The 19,659-nt window shown below is 40.8% G+C and overlaps 2 protein-coding genes across 3 annotated transcripts; one reads left to right on the top strand and one right to left on the bottom strand.

The window, feature by feature from the left end:
* On the bottom strand, window positions 1-6,370 carry Uxs (UDP-xylose synthase). Of its 2 annotated transcripts, none has more exons than XM_089850090.1 (10): window positions 5,960-6,370; window positions 4,001-4,083; window positions 3,342-3,417; window positions 3,053-3,260; window positions 2,113-2,293; window positions 1,930-2,034; window positions 1,326-1,627; window positions 978-1,140; window positions 810-913; window positions 1-228 (listed from the first exon to the last, which is right to left on the bottom strand). In XM_089850090.1, the coding sequence occupies exons 2-10, from the start codon at window positions 4,077-4,079 to the stop codon at window positions 103-105; spliced, it is 1,344 nt and encodes a 447-aa protein (XP_089706216.1). In that variant the 5' UTR covers window positions 4,080-4,083; window positions 5,960-6,370; the 3' UTR covers window positions 1-102. The 2 variants fall into 2 exon arrangements, with proteins under 2 accessions (XP_089706216.1, XP_089706215.1); XM_089850089.1 differs by having other exon boundaries at window positions 5,941-6,369.
* Window positions 6,371-10,958: 4,588 nt separating this feature from the next.
* LOC149647235 (uncharacterized) lies at window positions 10,959-18,683 on the top strand. Its single transcript, XM_089850091.1, has 10 exons — window positions 10,959-11,932; window positions 12,115-12,209; window positions 12,323-12,429; window positions 12,507-12,690; window positions 12,967-13,071; window positions 13,383-13,459; window positions 13,836-13,952; window positions 14,024-14,120; window positions 17,550-17,828; window positions 18,472-18,683. The coding sequence occupies exons 1-10, from the start codon at window positions 11,884-11,886 to the stop codon at window positions 18,661-18,663; spliced, it is 1,302 nt and encodes a 433-aa protein (XP_089706217.1). The 5' UTR covers window positions 10,959-11,883; the 3' UTR covers window positions 18,664-18,683.
* Window positions 18,684-19,659: the final 976 nt, after the last annotated feature.

Here is a 19,659-nt window from a genome sequence, read left to right as displayed (position 1 = left end):
TCTCGATATTGTATAGTTTATTATTTATAAAAGCAAAAAGAAAAAAACCGTATATACAGATCTTAATTTAAGAATTATCTTTGGTACTTGTAAAGATTAAATTTATGTTTTTGGCTTGTGACGACTGTGAAATAGTGGAGGAGTCAGGGAGCCCGCGTCAACTCCTTCTTGAATCAGAGTTTTACGGAAATACTCCACCGTTTTCTGAAGACCCTCTTGAAGGGAAACCTTAAGGAAAAAAAGATGCATTTATCGTCAATATCCAGGGTTGGGGCGAAATTTTTATATTGATAATCCCTGACTTTTCCAGCTTATCCCTAAAAATATTTAGCCAATATTCCTGACCATTTTAAGCACGTGTTTATCAGAGCCCACTTCATGTTCACACCTGCAGCCCATATTTAGCATGGCTCGAAGCATTGTTTGATATACCAAATGAAATCCCTGACTTTTTAGGAAGAAACTCTAAATCCCTGACCTTTTACCCCCATTTTCCAAATCCCTGACTTTTTAGGAAGAAACTTTAAATCCCTGACCTTTTACCCCCATTTTCCAAATCCCTGACTTTTTAGGAAGAAACTCTAAATCCCTGACCTTTTACCCCCATTTTCCAAATCCCTGACTTTTTAGGAAGAAACTCTAAATCCCTGACTTATCCCCTCATTTTCCAAATCCCTGACTTATCCCCTCATTTTCCAAATCCCTCACTTATCCCCTCATTTTCCAAATCCCTGACAAACATCTACTTGTACAATGATTTCCAAACACCCCACCCCCTTGTCAATTGACAACTCTTATCAATAACATACTTTTGGTCTCCATTGAAGAATTTTTTTGGCAACAGTAATATCGGGTCTCCTTCTTTGGGGGTCATCGATGACGTGTTTTGTGTATACGATTTGACTAGCTCCACCTGGTGGTTAATATATAAGATTTTAAATACAATTTTTTTAAACTGTGTCAAAATTGTCTTTTACCAACGAGATCGTGAATAACATTAGCAAACTCTTGAATAGAATATTCATCCGGATTTCCCAGATTGACGGGTTTAGAGTAATTACTGTTCATCAGAGTGATCAGTCCGTCAACAAGATCGCTGACATACTGAAAAGACCGAGTTTGCTTTCCACTGCCATAGATCTAGCAAAATTTATGAAGATTTTAAATGTGCAAACTTATTTTGCAAAATGATAACTGTAATTTCGCCTAAGGATGAACCGACCGAGGCTGGATGTTTTAAACGAAGAACACTGGGTATTTTTTTTTTTTTAAGGATGGTTACCCCTAGAGAAGATCAAGAAGGGATAAAATAGAACAACACTTACCGTTAAAGGTTTGTTCTGTATGGCTTGCATAACAAAATTGCTGACGACGCGGCCATCATTGAGATGCATTCTGGGTCCGTAAGTATTGAAAATCCGCGCCACTCTGACTTGAACACCCTCCTGCTTCTCGTAGGCGTAGCACAACGACTCGGCGATTCGTTTACCTTCGTCGTAACACGAACGAGGGCCAATTGGGTTGACATGACCCCAATAAGTCTCCGACTGAGGATGAACTTCCGGATCGCCATACACTTCCGACGTTGAGGCTACCAAAACGCGAGCGCCTACTCTCCTAGCCAAACCTATACGGGTGAAATGGAACTAATACCATTAAACACAGATGTACGGGAAAAATTATAAGCTAAAACTGTCCCCGTTCTTCTAATGGCATCGCCTGTTAACAGCGCCCCTAGCGGGAGAGTCCCGAAACTTAATTCGACTCATAAGCCTTATGTTATGGCTATGCTTTGAGTCGAAAAAGTTTCAATATTGGCCGCTGTGTGGCGCTAGAGAGGCGCTGCCCTAAAAGAACCACGCCCCCTATCTCCATTTCAGTCCATCTGTGTTTAATGGTCTTTGAATGGAACAACTATAAATCAGTTACCTAGCATATTAATGGTTCCGAGCGTGTTTGTTTTTATGGTTTTGACCGGATTTTGCATATAATGAGGCGGACTAGCGGGAGATGCCAAATGATAGATATAATCAACTGAAAAGTATAAAAAGGCGATAGGCGTATTAATTAACTCAATTGAATCAGCTTAGCTTAGGGAGATTAAGATTTTACCTTCAATGTAAAGCGGATTCACAATATCGTGTCGGATGATTTCAAAATTTTTGTGACCAATCCATTGTTCTACGTTAAATTTGCTTCCTGTGAAGAAGTTGTCAATGGCAGTCACCTCGTGACCTTGCTTCATTAGAGCGTCTACTAAATGGCTACCAACGAAACCGGCACCACCAGTCACCTAATTAACATAAATATCTCGTTAATATGTTGCACCTAAGAACATTAAACACAGTTGGATTGGAAAGGAATGGAGATACGGGGGCGTGGTTCTTTCAGGGCAGCGCCACGTTGCGACCAATATTGAATCTTTTTCCACTCAAACCATAGCCATAACATAATAAAGGCTTATGAGTCGAATTAAGTTTCGGCACTCTCCCACTACAGGCGCTGCCGACAGGCGATGCCATTAGAAGAACCTAAGACCATTGAACACGGATGGACTGGAATGGAGATACAGGGCACGTGGTTCTTTTAGGGCAGCGCCTCTCTAGCGCCACACAGCAGCCAATATTGAAACATTTTCGACTCAAACCATAGCCATAGCCATTACATAATAAAGGCTTATGAGTCGAATTAAGTTTCAGGACTCTCCAACTAGGGGCGCTGCCGACAGGCGATGCCATTAGAAGAACCTAAGACCATTAAACAGACGGATTGGAATGGAGATAGGGGGCGTGGTTCTTTCAGGGCAGCGGCTCTCTAGCGCCACGCCGCGACCAATATTGAAACTTTTTCGACTCAAACCATAGCCATAACATAATAAAGGCTTATGAGTCGAATTACGTTTCAGGACTCTCCCACTAGGGGCGCTGCTGTCAGGCGATGCCGTTAGAAGAACCCGGGGCTTTTAGCTTATACTTTTCCCCCGTACATCTGTGTTTAATGGACTTCTGGATTTACTTACGCTGGGGTTTATTAGCCCCTGAAATAAACTAACCAGTATTCTTTTCTTCTCCTGAAAATTAAGTTGTTTGACTTTAGGGTACATCTTTGGTTCGTTGGAAACACCCAATCTCAAAATCTCCGATTCCAAAGCGGAGATTTTATTACGAAGGACCCATAGTTCTTTCTCCAATTCTTCACTCATCTTGTGATTTTCGTTAGAAGGTTTAACTTCGTTATGTTTTGACGCTTCTAATGCATTCCTAAATGGATATAAAAGCATTTATATTACTATTACGTTGGTACAACTATCAGAAGCAGAAACTATTCGAGAACGAACTTACGTCTGCAAGGAATTTTGACCTATAAAATTAGGCGTATCACTGGGTGTTGACACCCACCAGGCGTATCTTGATAAACCTAACAAATAATGTTAATTACAAACAAACAATCGAGCAGTATTTGAATTTAAAATAAGATTTTAATTTCATAATTAAGCGGAGGTTTAACAAATTATCTGAATGGCTCCTGCCTTCAAAGTAGAGTTAGGGACCCAAGAACCTTAAACATGACCTGTTAGCAATCAGGGGCCGGCTTTAACCTAAACTAACCTAGGGATGATATTACTCTAATCTAAAGGAGTGGAAGTTAAAGGGACCACAAAGAAAGCATCGGCGGGTGGGTAAAAATTATTTGAAATACGTCACAGACATCACGTGATGCCAAGATACAAAGGCTCCTCATGGAGTGGAACTGGACACATAGTCCTTGTTTTTCACGAGATTGCAGTTCCAATTCCATGAAGTGGTAATTTTCGAAATAAAACGAACTAAGCTTATTTGAACCACGCCTCTCCTTGGTCACGTGCCTCTGACGTATTTCAAATAATTTTTACCCACCCGCCGATGCCTTCTTTACAGTCAGTCCCTTTAAGGAGAGTCCCGTAACTATGTCCGAGGGTAAATTCCTAGTTAAATTACGCAATTACTAGAAATTTTCTTACCAGTTATTAAAAGTAAGGCAAGAACGCCTAACGCCAACAACTTGAACTTGTTGCAGTTGTAACCTTTTCTTGAAATCATTTTCCTTTAAATTTTTGGTTAAAGTTTTAAGAAAGAGTATTGAATTCCAAGCTATATTTAGCATTGCATGACTCATTTGATAGATCAAAAACACCAGAGAGAATATATAATAGGGAGAAGAAACTGAGGAATATTATGTAGCTCAAAAATCACGTGATCAACAAAACTGGCAAGGTATATTTCCGGTATAATTTTTTGTGGCCCCTCTCTCTTGGGTGGGTCTAGAATGTTGCGGGAGGGTCTAGAGGAGATGGACACTTCCTTTTTAGGGAAAGGGAAACGTCTGACTTAAAATAACTCCAAATGGCGCCAGTCGCAGTTGAAATCGCGAACCCCTATTGGGTAATTGTACAACCAACAGTGATTGAAGGCAAACTTTAAAATTAAAGGAGAGTCATGTGACCGGAAATTTACCTCGCCAGTTTTAGCGTCGCAGCCTACATGTTTGAGCTACATTGTGTTTAGCACTGTCAAGGGCAAGAGCTTCCACTCCCTATTATAAATTCTCTCTGAAAGCACTTATCCGTCCAACCCCTCACAGTTTTCACTGAAGGGGTTTTGTTTGCTCTTATCTCATGTTTTCATAATGATTTTTACGATATGGAGGGTATTTGGTGCTCCCATTATCAAGGGGTAGAGTTCACTGGCCCTCATAAGCTTAGCAAAGGCTAGTTTTAGCTCCGCCCTTATGGACGAGTTCTGATTGGCTCCTGCCTTTGGCAAGGTATAATTTGTGTGTAGTAGATAAGCCTGCCAGAATGTTAACGGTGCCACAGGAGCCGACATTTGCTTTAAGGTATAATGTAATGTTACCTGAACTTTTCCTTAAGTTTTAACGTTATTTTAGCTTCTCCTTTTCCTTTAAGTTATGTTATGTTTTTCCCCCTTTTCCTTTAAGTTATGTTATGTTTTCCCCCTTTTCTTTTAAGTTATAATGCTATGTTTTCTGAACTTTTCCTTTTCAATTATAATGTATGTTTGCCTATACTTTTCCTTTAAGTTATAATGTTGAGTTTATGTACTTTTCCTTTAAGTTAATGTTATATTTCTGCCGTTTTCCTTTAAGTTACACAGTTATTTTCGTAGACTTTTCCTTTAAGTTATAATGTTTTGTTTCTGTGTTTTTCCTTTAAGTTATAATGTTATGTTTTCTACCCTTTTCCTTTAAGTTACACAGTTATTTTCCTAAATTTTTCTTTAAGTTATACTGTTATGCTTTCTGCACTTTTCCTTTTAAGTTATAATGTATGTTTGCCTGTGCTTTTCCTTTAAGTTATAATGTTATGTTTACTATACTTTTCCTTTAAATAATGTTATGTTTACTATACTTTTCCTTTAAATAATGTTATGTTTTCTCAACTTTACCTTTAAATTACGTTATGTTTGCTAACCTTTACCTTTAAATTACGTTATGTTTGCTAAACTTTACCTTTAAATTACGTTATGTTTTCTGACTTTACCTTTAAATTACGTTATGTTCTCTCAACTTTACCTTTAAGTTATAATGTTATGTGCCTAGCTTTTCTTTTAAGTTATAAATCTGTAATATACGCGGTATTTCGTAAATTACCGGTAATTTATTATGGATGGTAAATTACCGACTCACATCTCTAGGTAGGACAAACAATACACAGTGGATTCTGGTTGATTTTGGGTTGGAAATATTCTATGACATTTTGCCTGAAGGTCCTTTGTTTTCAAGTTATGATATAATTGTTTTTCGTATGACCCATAAACTAAATCAGCATTGTCTATCACTTTCGTACTTAATTTTAGGGTGTCCGTGAAATACTCCAATCATAATGTTTCCATGATCTTACATAGTTATCAAGACAAGCCAAATAAATAGTTTGAGACTTACGAAATTTGTCGAGGCTTACCAAAGACGTTAAAATTAGACTTAATCAAGTCCTCTATCGTTCTAGCGGGTCATAATTTCGCGACAATAATTTAAAAATTTAGTGGTATTAATGAAGTAATTTGGTGTAAGGTGTAATGTTCAATTACGTTTCCAAATAGTATTTGAAATGTCAGATTAAAGTCCGCTGCTCCATTGTTAAATGCCGACTAAGCAAGCAGACGCTCTCCAAAACCACCCTGCTGACAGTCAGGCTGGGAAATAGCACACTTCCTCTGGTCCAAAACCAGTTTATTAATTGCTTGGACTAGTTTTTTAATTCAAGAAGTGGGGGTTACTGGTCCTCGGGACCAGTTTATTAATTGCAAATCTATTGGAGAGCAAAGGCTGGGACCAGTCCGGAGACCAGTAAATTATTTCAGACTCTAGGGGATCACTGGTCCAAAGGACTAGTTTAAAAAATATCCTTATTTCCCAGCCTGCTGACTGCTGACTCTACGACTAGGATTAGAGATATATAGGAAATAAGATAAGACCAATGAGATAGAATATATATATTAACGTGAAATCTCGAGATCGACGTTTCGCGATACACCTTTTGTCGAGCATGAATCTTTATCAAATACGGGTGGCGCCACCCTAAGAACTTTTTTACTACCGTCTGCTGCTATAATCTGCGTAACAAGCTGTCAAGATAGTTTTTAAACGTGTTAAATAAAATACGCGAGTTAAATAATAAAAACTCTAGTCCTTTTTAATCTAATAAATAGATGAAATAAAAATCATAACGATGTTTCTGATTGCAAATAAACAAGCAAAAGTTGTAATTAGTTCCGCTAGAGGCTCACAGATGGCGCTGTCATGTTTTGATAAACGTGCTTAATAAAAGCAATGTGTTTCGCGGTAAGCCGATTTGAATTGTAACTCTATCTATCTCATTGGATAAGACTCCTTGCAATGAGAAAGGAGTCGAAATTTGACGAAATCCACGAATTAATAAACCGGTGCCCTTTCAATATTTATGAAAGTTTACAATTAATAAACAAGTCCCCGGGACTTGTGACCCTCTGTTTTTGAATAAAAAAAACTACTCTGGGTAATTAATAAAGTGGTTTTTTGACCAATAAACTTGTCTTATTTCCATGGCTGTCTTGAAGTCTCAACCCTTTTTTCGTCCGCTCCACGTTCTGTTGTGAAAACCTTTTTGTAGACGCGGTCCGAGAAAAGTACGTTGGATGCCTTGGTCGACACGGGGAAACCCTGCTTGCCCGCCTCCACTGTGACCGCGTCCCCACTCCGGCGGTGCTCCACCGATTCGGCCTCGTGGCAAACGCTCTCTGTCCCACTTGCGGGACTCCGGCTGACGCTGCTCACCTCCTGCTGGCCTGCCCGCATACGTATTCGTCGACCGAACCGGTCCGCTCCCTTCTCCGTTCGTTGGCCCGCCCGGTCACCCTTGACGGACTCCTCTCGCTAACCACCGCTGGCCACGTCACCGCGGTCCGCGTCACATGTGCGGCGCTAGTCTCGCTGGGCATCGATCGTGCCCGCTGAGACGATCCAGACGCCTCCCTACACACTCTTCCTGGTGCTCAAAGCCTAACGGCTAAGTACTAGTGGTCGAAGGAGGAAAAAAAAAAAAAAAAAAAAAAGTACGTTGGATCTAATCGGAAGTTGTAAAGCGTATAAAAACGTTATATTCATTTTTAAAACTATATCTTATTCTCGAAGGCTTATGAAGTGTCATATTGGCCATGCCTTTTCTGACTGACTAAATAATTAGACCCCTCCTTATCGCTCAGTCTTCAAGAATCATAAATTAATTCACAGTGACCAGCGTCCGTACAAATGTGATATTTGTGATTATCGTTCCCGAAGGCGAGTTGATCTAAAGATGCACGTCGCAACTCATAGTGACGAGCGTCCGTACAAATGCGATATTTGTGAGCATCGCGCCAAAACACGCTTGTATTTAAAGAGACACGTATTGACGCACAGTAACCAACGTCCATTCAAATGCAATATCTGCGATTACCGTACCCGAACACGCGGGAATTTAAAGATACACGTCGAAACTCACAGTGACGAGCGTCCATTCAAATGCGATATTTGCGATTATCGTGCCCGAAAACGTTGCCATTTAGAGATACACGTCATAACTCACAGTGACGAGCGTCCATTCAAATGCAATATTTGCGATTACCGTGCCCAAACACGCTGGAATTTAAAGAACCACGTCTTGACGCACAGTGACGAGCGTCCATTCAAATGCGATATTTGCGTTTACCGTGCCCGAACACGCAGGGATTTAAAGATACACGTCGTAACTCATAGTGACGAGCGTCCATTCAAATGCGATATTTGCGATTATCGTGCCCGAACACGCACGAATTTAAAGATACACGTCGTAACTCACAGTGACCAGCGTCCATTCAAATGCGATATTTGCGATTATCGTGCCCGAAGACGAGAGGATTTAAAGAACCACGTCTTGACGCACAGTGACGAGCGTCCATTCAAATGCAATATTTGCGAATATCGCGCCAAAAGACGCTTGGATTTAAAGACACACGTCTTGAGGCACAGTGACGAGCGTCCATTCAAATGCAATGTTTGCGATTACCGTGCCAGAACTCGCGGGAATTTAAAGACGCACGTCGTGTATCACAGTGACGAACGTCCGTTTAAGTGTAAGTTTTGTGATTTCGCAGCCAAATTGAAATATAAACTAAGAAGTCACGTTGCTAGACTGCATAACTTAAAATCTCGAATTGGACGAAAGTCTCAAAAAACAGTCTCGTTAGGACGGAAAAACGATAGCGATCAATCAAACAATGTTGCAGACTTCGCGCGTCCATTAAAATTCAAACCAGACGACAAACAGGGACGGATGACAAATATAAACGATGATTCTCTCATTGAAACTGACCAGTCAAAACAAGTCGAAATTCATTCAGAATCAGATCCGGATGAACCCGGAAACGCGAGGAAGTCTAAATGTACCAATTCAAAACATGTGATCGGTTCCAACACTAACCAAGTAATTTCATTAAATACTTCGCCTTCCAAGTGCGAAGTTAATACCATAACTTCCATGGAAGTAAAGCAAGAACCAGATAATGTTAGTTCAGAGTTTCACTTAAATTGTGTCAAATTGGAAAACGAAGCTGCATTAACGTCTCTCCCAGTGAACGAAGTGATTTATTGCCCAGATCCTGACGCTTCGAGTGTAAAATGGGAAGAACCAATTAATCACCTGAAGAATGAGTTCGCTTTGGATAACGTCAACGATGAAAATCAGTTAACCAACAAACATGGTTCCGTTATTTTGACAAAATTGGAAGATTCAGGGAATTATGTTGGATGCTATTACATAAGAATGAAAGAACCACCTTACCTTTACGAGGCGGTTAAAGTTAATTTGAATAATGTCATTTAGTTTCCTTTTGACTATGTTTTGAATAATGTCAAAGGGTGGGGTGGCGTAGCGGTTAGCGCTTTCGCCTCGCAGCAAGAGGATCCCGGGTGGGACCCCGGACTGTGGCACCGGGTGAAAATCTGGGAACAAATCCTTCTGCGTAGAGTTTGCAAGTTCTCTCCCCGCTTGTTAAAAGGAGTTTTCCTCCACGGTCTAACCCGGTTGGCTTCTCCTTTCCATCAAAACTTGCAGAGGTTAACGGTATTAGTTAGTATAGGGGGCGCTGTAGGTTAGCTGTGGCATAGGGGCTAGCCACCACCCCTCTATGCATTGTAAAGGCGTTAGATAAGTGGCAATAAGTCGCAAGATGACTTGGTCCAATTAGCTAGCTAGCTTTAGTTTCCTTTTGACCAAAGAGTCTGCATATGTTTTGAACAATGTCATTTAGTTTCCTTTTGACTATGTTTTGAATAATGTCATTTAGTTTCCTTTTGACTATGTTTTTAGAATAAAGGAAATTTTTAAGGAAACGTCGTTGCGATAAGTTTATTCTAAACGCCACAAAAAATAAGAACTCGATTCAAAAAGTTGTCGCGATAAATGTCAAAAAAATAAGGAAAAATTCTCAAATTAAGTAAAGTTTCTTTCGTTACATAATAATACGGTATATTTAAGGAAAAGAAAGAATATAATAAAATCCGCGTGTTTTTATTACTTACGAATGTTATAAAAAACCATTAAAAGCGTGACAAAAAATATTTTGGGAAAAATTACTTTTTAATACTAGAAAAAAACATTAAACGTAGGAAATTAAAAAAAAAAAAAAAACTCGAATCACCGGGGTTATATTAAATAATAAAACATTTAAGGATTACGCGGTTAAAAACTTTGTCGTGGCGCGTTACAATTCTAAATGCCACAAAAATACGAGTCTAGTTTCTTTCGTTACGTTAAAATATTAATAATTAATATTCAATTCAATTAGCGGTCTTATTCCTGATCAGCGCCACCTACCCATAGCGGCGACTTTGAAAACTACTGTAATCAGCAAGCCAATTTATTCAGATGTCGCTAAAATCTGGTGACGTCATTTTTGGTAAGACCCGAGAGTGCCAGTCAGTGACGTCACCAGATTTTAGCGACATCTGATTGGCTTGCCGCTTACAGTAGTTCTCAAAGTCGCCGCTATGGGTAGGTGGCGCTGATCAGGAATAAGGCTAATTCAAACGCATTTTATTTCCTCCGCGCATCACGTATAAATACACTTTTTATATAAGCGCAGAGACGCCTTATATTAACAAATTCTACGCTTCGTCGCGTTAATTAAAACTTATTATTGACAGATTAAAAGTGTGGGAATGTTAGTTTTTCATCATTACAATTTTAAATTGTTTAATTTTCCATACCAATGTAAAAATACGATAATAAACTGCCCCGGAACTTTTTTATACACAATAAAGTTCAATTTCAATTATTATTATACAAAGGTGAGGGAGTTGGACAGTTTTCAGAAATTCAATTCAGTTTTCCAGGATTTCAATTGTTGTCGTTGAACCAATGGAGCATGCACCGCGTCTCATCACTACTGAGCTTAAACCATTGGAATACGCAAAGGTTTTTCCAGCGCCTCCGGCAGTAAAAAATCTGCCCAAAGGAAAACGCCATTAAAAGGTACATCCACGGCAGCGAGCATGTTGAGACTTGAGAGTCTAAGTTGGCCATGCACTGGCAGGCTGCCTCGCCTGCCTGGCACCCGCAACCGTGGTATACATTGGCTCATGATCGAGTGGGCTATGCATCAACACTACCGTGAGTCCGTGCGGAGATGTGGCCACTTATAGTGTTTTCCTTTGTGGTCGCCCGAGAGCGCTCTGGGATCGCTCTATATTTTCATGTAACGTCATCGCTCTAGCTCGGAGGACCAAATTTAGTTGCTCCCATTGAAAGACAAAAGTGTTTTCAGAGCGGTTTTGTGACGTCATCAGGCGCTCCATCTTGGTCGCTCCGTCTCTAGAGTCGGAGAGGTTGGGATCAATCCGGAAGGGAGCGACTGGGCCAATGTAAGACGCGCCTCCGTCTCGGAGCAACTCGGTTTTTACCAATGAAAGACGACTTTTTTTTCGGAGCGCTCCGGGAGCGCTCGGATCACCTCATAGAAAAACGCTATAAGACGCGCCTCCGTCTCGGAGCAGATCGTTTTTTTTTTTCACTGAAAGACGATTTTTTTTTCGGAGCGCTCCGGGAGCGCTCGGATCACCTCAAAGAAAGACGCTATTAATTAATTAAAAATCTTCCAAGATGAACATTTTTAAGTGACCAATGTCCAGTCTATTTAATTAAAGTACTGGACCAGTTTTGAAAATCCTTGGCGGGAGAAGCGAAGCGATTAATTATGTTATGATTCGTCTGCTAGTAATGCTGTCTCTGCAGAGACTCGTCACGGACTCACGGTCTCCCGGGGGCCGGGTTTCTTTCGGGGGAGTACCGGCGTCTTTTTAAGGTTGGAATATACATCCAAGATTTTTAAAATGTCGAGCAACACCGATGCGAGAATTAAATCTCGTGCTGAAGCACAGGGTATGTAACTATTTATAACCAGTCTTGTATTGAGGAGATGGTTTTGGTTTGAGTTCGTGATGAAGTCATGGGTGCGGCCATCTTGGATTTTCATTATGTCCTAGGGTCGCCATTTTGTTGGTGGCGGCCATCTTGGATCAATATCTATCTGTAATTCTGTATAGCCATTATTTGAATTTTAGGATTTCGGTGTCAAAACCGTACGATTTACTTGAAAACCAAAAGAGGCGGACTTCTTGAAGAAAGCCAAGTAGACAAAGAATATACTGTAAATGAAGTGAGTGCTCAGTGAATGATAGAATCCAATATAGGCCTAGTATCCTTTTTTAATCGGTCCACCGATGTTAAGTTTAAAAGGTCATCACATAACATAATAATATAATATTTAAGGTGAAAGAATTATCTGAAAAGTTGAAAAAGAAAAAGTCCGCGCAAGTCTTACAACAATTAAGAAATAGTTTCGCGTTTGGGGAAGATTTTGTAACCACTTTTCTTAGGTAACGATTGAATCAACGTAATTTAATTTTAAATTAATTAACTTAATTGGGGTAAAAGTATTAATATTTTGTAACAGCATTCCATTTGGTTTGACGGAATTAGTGGGATGTTTGACGAGTGGCGATATATCTCTGTCAATCGAAGCCTGTTTATGTCTGATTAATTTAACTACTGGTAAACACAAAAGTACATTCCTGGTGTTGAAAGCGAGCGCCCCCTACTTAATCACGTTTCTTCGAGGAAGCAACCTACAATTACAAGTCAGTTTCATCACCAAAGACCATTAAACACAGATGAACTGGAATGGAATGGAGACAGGGGGGCGTGGTTCTTAGGGCAGCGTCTCTAGCGCCACGCCGCGACCAATATTGAAACTTTTTCGACTCAAACCATAGCCATAACTTAAGGCTTATGAGTCGAATTAAGTTTCAGGACTCTATTAGAAGAACCCAGGGTTTTAGCTTATAATTCCAGTCCATCTGTGTTCAATGGTCTTAGGTTTCAAAAATTGTCTTGAACAATTATTTCGACGTCAGGACTGTTCCGCTTGGGCATTGGGAAACATGGCTGCTGATTGCAACAGTTGCCGGAAGCATCTGAAAGAGCAGGGACTTCTCGAGGCACTCGTGCAACTCCTTGATGTGAGATTATTGTATTAAAGTGTTTTAAAGAAGGCAGTGGCGGTGGGTGAATCACAGGCACCACGTGACGCTAATTTCATATCCCACCAATCCGCGCAATGGGGTGTAATTCAAATTGCTTGGGAATCTGCTTATAAACAGCGCCATCTATGATAAAATTAGGCAAATCTATACCACCAAATGTCTTTAACTAATAATATCACCTAACACTGAGTCTTTGGTTTCTTGGCGTCACGTGGTGGCTGTGACGTATTTCAAATATTTTTACAGTACTGTAAGGCTAAGTAAAGTCCTATTTTTCAATTATTCAGAGCTCGGATCCCAATGTATTAGATTCGACCGTTTTTGCCTTAAGTTGCTATACGAAATTCTGCGATAAACACAATAGGTAATACTTGGAGCATAAGTTCATAAGATATGTTCCTTCCATAAGTATGACACTACCTATACTTCGTAATGTTAGAAACTTACAACTCGAGATAACTAGTTCGAGAACGACGGAAGCGAGAATTGAAGTCCTACACTCGGTGGTTAATTTTGCAGGACCAAGTTCCATCTAGGCCCTATTTGGTCTGCATTACTAAGCCTTTGACAGTGCCTCACCAGGCCTCCTTCGCTTTACCCTGAATCTATGACCTACCTCAGTCACTCACTTCATGACAAGCTCCAGTTTCTAAGTTACCAGTGACAAACTTATGGAAGGAACATATCTCATGAAGTTATGGTTGCAACAGTGTACTTTGTATGTAACAATATTTTTATAGGGATATATGCCAACTTGGAGCTGTTGATAAAGTATCTCGCTTATTGATCGATTACTCTAAATCACCCCTTGCCTGCATTCCGCAACTTCTAACGTTGCTGTTTAATTTAACTTCCAAGTAAGGTGGAACTTGCCACGTGTTGTAGTAGGCCTAGGGCCTTGGCTAAAACCCAAACATTATTTTTTAAGAGTGGATGAAGTAGCTGAATTCTACAAAACCAATCTTATTGGTGAAACTTTTAAAAAAGTGCTGAGTGAGACGAAAGAATCACAATACTCCGTTTTTGTACGTTAGACTAATGTCTAATAAGTATTTCTATTTCTTTCACCTAAGACCATTAAACACAGATGGACTTGAGCGGAGATAGGGGGGCGTGGTTCTTTTAAGGTAGCGCCACACCGCGACCAATATTGAATCTTTTTCGACTCAAACCATAGCAGCCATAATATAAGGCTTATGGGTCGAATTAAGTCTCGGGACTCAAGCCAAGCTAAGGGCACGTTTAGTTCATTTAGGGCAGCGCCTCTAGCGCCACCTCACGACCAATATTGAAACTTTTTCGACTCAAACCATAGCAGCCATAATATAAGGCTTATGAGTCGAATTAAGTCTCGGGACTCAAGCCAAGCTAAGGGCACGTTTAGTTCATTTAGGGCAGCGCCTCTCCAGCGCCACCTCACGACCAATATTGAAACTTTTTCGACTCAAACCATAGCAGCCATAACATAATAAAGGCTTATGAGTCGAATTAAGTCTCGGGACTCAAGCCAGGCTAAGGGCACGTTTAGTTCATTTAGGGCAGCGCCTCTAGCGCCACCTCACGACCAATATTGAAACTTTTTCGACTCAAACCATAGCAGCCATAATATAAGGCTTATGAGTCGAATTAAGTCTCGGGACTCAAGCCAAGCTAAGGGCACGTTTAGTTCATTTAGGGCAGCGCCTCTCCAGCGCCACCTCACGACCAATATTGAAACTTTTTCGACTCAAACCATAGCAGCCATAACATAATAAAGGCTTATGAGTCGAATTAAGTCTCGGGACTCAAGCCAGGCTAAGGGCACGTTTAGTTCATTTAGGGCAGCGCCTCTAGCGCCACCTCACGACCAATATTGAAACTTTTTCGACTCAAACCATAGCAGCCATAATATAAGGCTTATGAGTCGAATTAAGTCTCGGGACTCAAGCCAAGCTAAGGGCACGTTTAGTTCATTTAGGGCAGCGCCTCTCCAGCGCCACCTCACGACCAATATTGAAACTTTTTCGACTCAAACCATAGCAGCCATAACATAATAAAGGCTTATGAGTCGAATTAAGTCTCGGGACTCAAGCCAGGCTAAGGGCACGTTTAGTTCATTTAGGGCAGCGCCTCTAGCGCCACCTCACGACCAATATTGAAACTTTTTCGACTCAAACCATAGCAGCCATAATATAAGGCTTATGAGTCGAATTAAGTCTCGGGACTCAAGCCAAGCTAAGGGCACGTTTAGTTCATTTAGGGCAGCGCCTCTCCAGCGCCACCTCACGACCAATATTGAAACTTTTTCGACTCAAACCATAGCAGCCATAACATAATAAAGGCTTATGAGTCGAATTAAGTCTCGGGACTCAAGCCAGGCTAAGGGCACGTTTAGTTCATTTAGGGCAGCGCCTCTAGCGCCACCTCACGACCAATATTGAAACTTTTTCGACTCAAACCATAGCAGCCATAATATAAGGCTTATGAGTCGAATTAAGTCTCGGGACTCAAGCCAAGCTAAGGGCACGTTTAGTTCATTTAGGGCAGCGCCTCTCCAGCGCCACCTCACGACCAATATTGAAACTTTTTCGACTCAAACCATAGCAGCCATAACATAATAAAGGCTTATGAGTCGAATTAAGTCTCGGGACTCAAGCCAGGCTAAGGGCACGTTTAGTTCATTTAGGGCAGCGCCTCTAGCGCCACCTCACGACCAATATTGAAACTTTTTCGACTCAAACCATAGCAGCCATAATATAAGGCTTATGAGTCGAATTAAGTCTCGGGACTCAAGCCAAGCTAAGGGCACGTTTAGTTCATTTAGGGCAGCGCCTCTCCAGCGCCACCTCACGACCAATATTGAAACTTTTTCGACTCAAACCATAGCAGCCATAACATAATAAAGGCTTATGAGTCGAATTAAGTCTCGGGACTCAAGCCAGGCTAAGGGCACGTTTAGTTCATTTAGGGCAGCGCCTCTAGCGCCACCTCACGACCAATATTGAAACTTTTTCGACTCAAACCATAGCAGCCATAATATAAGGCTTATGAGTCGAATTAAGTCTCGGGACTCAAGCCAAGCTAAGGGCACGTTTAGTTCATTTAGGGCAGCGCCTCTCCAGCGCCACCTCACGACCAATATTGAAACTTTTTCGACTCAAACCATAGCAGCCATAACATAATAAAGGCTTATGAGTCGAATTAAGTCTCGGGACTCAAGCCAGGCTAAGGGCACGTTTAGTTCATTTAGGGCAGCGCCTCTAGCGCCACCTCACGACCAATATTGAAACTTTTTCGACTCAAACCATAGCAGCCATAATATAAGGCTTATGAGTCGAATTAAGTCTCGGGACTCAAGCCAAGCTAAGGGCACGTTTAGTTCATTTAGGGCAGCGCCTCTCCAGCGCCACCTCACGACCAATATTGAAACTTTTTCGACTCAAACCATAGCAGCCATAACATAATAAAGGCTTATGAGTCGAATTAAGTCTCGGGACTCAAGCCAGGCTAAGGGCACGTTTAGTTCATTTAGGGCAGCGCCTCTAGCGCCACCTCACGACCAATATTGAAACTTTTTCGACTCAAACCATAGCAGCCATAATATAAGGCTTATGAGTCGAATTAAGTCTCGGGACTCAAGCCAAGCTAAGGGCACGTTTAGTTCATTTAGGGCAGCGCCTCTCCAGCGCCACCTCACGACCAATATTGAAACTTTTTCGACTCAAACCATAGCAGCCATAACATAATAAAGGCTTATGAGTCGAATTAAGTCTCGGGACTCAAGCCAGGCTAAGGGCACGTTTAGTTCATTTAGGGCAGCGCCTCTAGCGCCACCTCACGACCAATATTGAAACTTTTTCGACTCAAACCATAGCAGCCATAATATAAGGCTTATGAGTTGAATTAAGTCTCGGGACTCAAGCCAAGCTAAGGGCACGTTTAGTTCATTTAGGGCAGCGCCTCTCCAGCGCCACCTCACGACCAATATTGAAACTTTTTCGACTCAAACCATAGCAGCCATAACATAATAAAGGCTTATGAGTCGAATTAAGTCTCGGGACTCAAGCCAGGCTAAGGGCACGTTTAGTTCATTTAGGGCAGCGCCTCTCCAGCGCCACCTCACGACCAATATTGAAACTTTTTCGACTCAAACCATAGCAGCCATAACATAATAAAGGCTTATGAGTCGAATTAAGTCTCGGGACTCAAGCCAGGCTAAGGGCACGTTTAGTTCATTTAGGGCAGCGCCTCTAGCGCCACCTCACGACCAATATTGAAACTTTTTCGACTCAAACCATAGCAGCCATAATATAAGGCTTATGAGTTGAAAAATTTCGGGACTCTCCCGCTAGGGGCGCTGCTGACAGGCGATGCCATTAGAAGAACCCGGGGGTTTTAGCTTATAATTTTTCCAGTACATCTGTGTTTAATGGTCTTAGTCTTCAAGGGACTGTAAAGAAGTTATCTAATTTCAGGTCACAACGGCGGTAATTCGTTGCGTGGGAAATTTGTCTACCGCTTCGATCTCTAGCGGAGCTGAAGATTTCACGAACGACGAAGATATATTTTTCCCTTTTCTAATGTCCGCTTTAACTTCGTCTTTCAATCACATAAAGAAGGAATCTCTTTGGATGTTATCCAATCTCCTTCAAACAACAAATTCGTTCACTTTAAAACCCGAAAACTGGCAATTAATCGTTAAAGCAGTTGGAGATATATCTCTTAAAACTCTGGATGATACGACAATTTCAGAAGTATGTTTTTTTAATCAGTATGCTGCAAAACGGGTATCAGTCAGTTGCAGTCTGGGAAATAAGGATATTTAATAAACTGGTCCCCGGATTGGTCCCAGCCTTTGTTCTCCTATAGATTTGCAATTAATAAACTGGTCCCAGCCTTTGTTCTCCTATAGATTTGCAATTAATAAACTGGTCCCAGCCTTTGTTCTCCTATAGATTTGCAATTAATAATCTGGTCCCCGGACTGGTCCCAGCCTTTGTTCTCCTATAGATTTGCAATTAATAAACTGGTCCTGAGGACCAGTAAGCCCCACTTCTCGAATTTAATAACTAGTCCAAGCAATTAATAATAATAATAATAATAATAATTAAAGCTTTATTGGATATCCCTGTTCAGTCGAAACTGGTTTACAAAGGGGTCCGTTAGTTAAATTAATTGTTAAACATTAAAAATATGCTGTTTTACATCTCTCTTAAACTCATTAATGTTAGCTATATTTTTTATATCACATGGTAAGTTATTCCAAGATTGGATTCCCCTGTTTTTTAATCTGGTTTTGGACCAGAGGAAGTGTGCTGCTATTTCCCAGACTGGACTCAGTTGTGTGCGAGTCCGGTTTTTTTTCGGTTTAGGTTAATATTGGCCTTAATTTTTCAGTGTGTCAATGTTTTGTACCTCTTAATTTCGAATCATGAAGCGAACCAAAACGACGAAATTGAGTTCTGTCTGAAACACCTTGAAGAAGCCTTATCAAAGCGACCTCACTCGGCCGAAATTGCAACAAAATTAGCGCAACTTAATCACTTTATTTCAATAAATAAAAATAATGTACAAAAATGTGAAGCGTAAATAAATATTTATAAATTGAATATCCTTTACTTTGTGTGGCGAGGGTTAAAAGAAATGGGAGAAATAAAATTGGTTGCTACTTGTCAAGATAGGGCTTTATAAGCTAAGCCTTGTAGCTCCAAATTTTGTGGGAAAACTAGATTAGTAAATTTTAAGAATTCGTTTTATTGCCAATTTAAATTGCCGCTTGCGCCAGCAAAGTCATGGGGAAGTAATCAAAATGGGGATTGTTCTCTAATGGGGATTGTTCCTAAAATAATTAGTTTTTTAGAGGGTCATTGCGAGAAGGTGGAAGGAAAATTTGACGTGTGTGTGACCGCTATTGTTCATCCTTAGTAGGAGTTTAAAAGTAAATTAAACATAATTAAAATGTATTAATAATTCAAATTCGCCGTAGGTTTTGTGCATATGCGCATGGAAGAAAGTATGGAAGGCCGACTCAGCCCTTTTTTTGAAAGGTGACCGGTAGCCCTGCATACTACAGCGCCCCTAGCTGTCATACTGAAAACAAACATGGCGGCGTCCTTATTTAATGTATTTTCTTTTGGTGAAAAGGGTGGGTTTATTAACGGGATGGCGGGGAATTTGAAATTTTAAGAATCCCGCCTTTTTTGACAGCCTGGAAACTGTCGCTTTCAGTATGACTTACAGAGGGCGAACCCGTCGCTATTTTTAAACCACCTTTCACAGCTCAAAGGGGGAGTCGCGGTGGCACAGGGCAAATGACCAGTTTAAAAATTGCCTGGACCAGTTTAAAAATTAAATAGGAGGGGAGTCAGTGGTCTATGGGACCCTTAAGAAAATTCAAGGGTAACCAGAGTCCAGAGACATCATCTCAAATATTTTAATTATCCACTTCTTTAGTTTAGCAGACGACGCGCCCTGGCCAATGGTCATGGACCAGTTTATTTATTCCAGGCCAAGGGGGTCGCTGGGCCAATGTCCAGTTTAAAAACAATCCTTATTTGCCACCCTGCTTAAGCCATAGCCCCCTCG

The sequence above is a fragment of the Phalangium opilio genome, unplaced genomic scaffold, assembly GCF_054372755.1.
Source record: "Phalangium opilio isolate 3A_F unplaced genomic scaffold, DU_Popi_V2 ptg000089l_1, whole genome shotgun sequence".
Classification (NCBI taxonomy): Eukaryota; Metazoa; Arthropoda; class Arachnida; order Opiliones; family Phalangiidae; genus Phalangium; species Phalangium opilio.
The sequence above is the reverse complement of the archived record's forward strand: the minus strand, read 5'-3'. Positions and strand labels throughout refer to the sequence as shown.

Bases quoted from the DNA above. Each gene is read 5' to 3' on its own strand.
- Uxs (XM_089850090.1), bottom strand. From the start codon at position 4,079: ATGATTTCAAGAAAAGGTTACAACTGCAACAAGTTCAAGTTGTTGGCG. The intron at 2,294-3,052 runs GTTAGTTTATTT...TATGTTAATTAG, and splicing joins AGGAGAAGAAAAGAATACTG to GTGACTGGTGGTGCCGGTTT. The intron at 1,628-1,929 runs GTAACTGATTTA...TCACCCGTATAG, and splicing joins CGGAACCATTAATATGCTAG to GTTTGGCTAGGAGAGTAGGC.
- LOC149647235 (XM_089850091.1), top strand. From the start codon at position 11,884: ATGTCGAGCAACACCGATGCGAGAATTAAATCTCGTGCTGAAGCACAG. The intron at 13,072-13,382 runs GTGAGATTATTG...TCAATTATTCAG, and splicing joins CACTCGTGCAACTCCTTGAT to AGCTCGGATCCCAATGTATT. The intron at 13,953-14,023 runs GTAAGGTGGAAC...TTATTTTTTAAG, and splicing joins CTGTTTAATTTAACTTCCAA to AGTGGATGAAGTAGCTGAAT.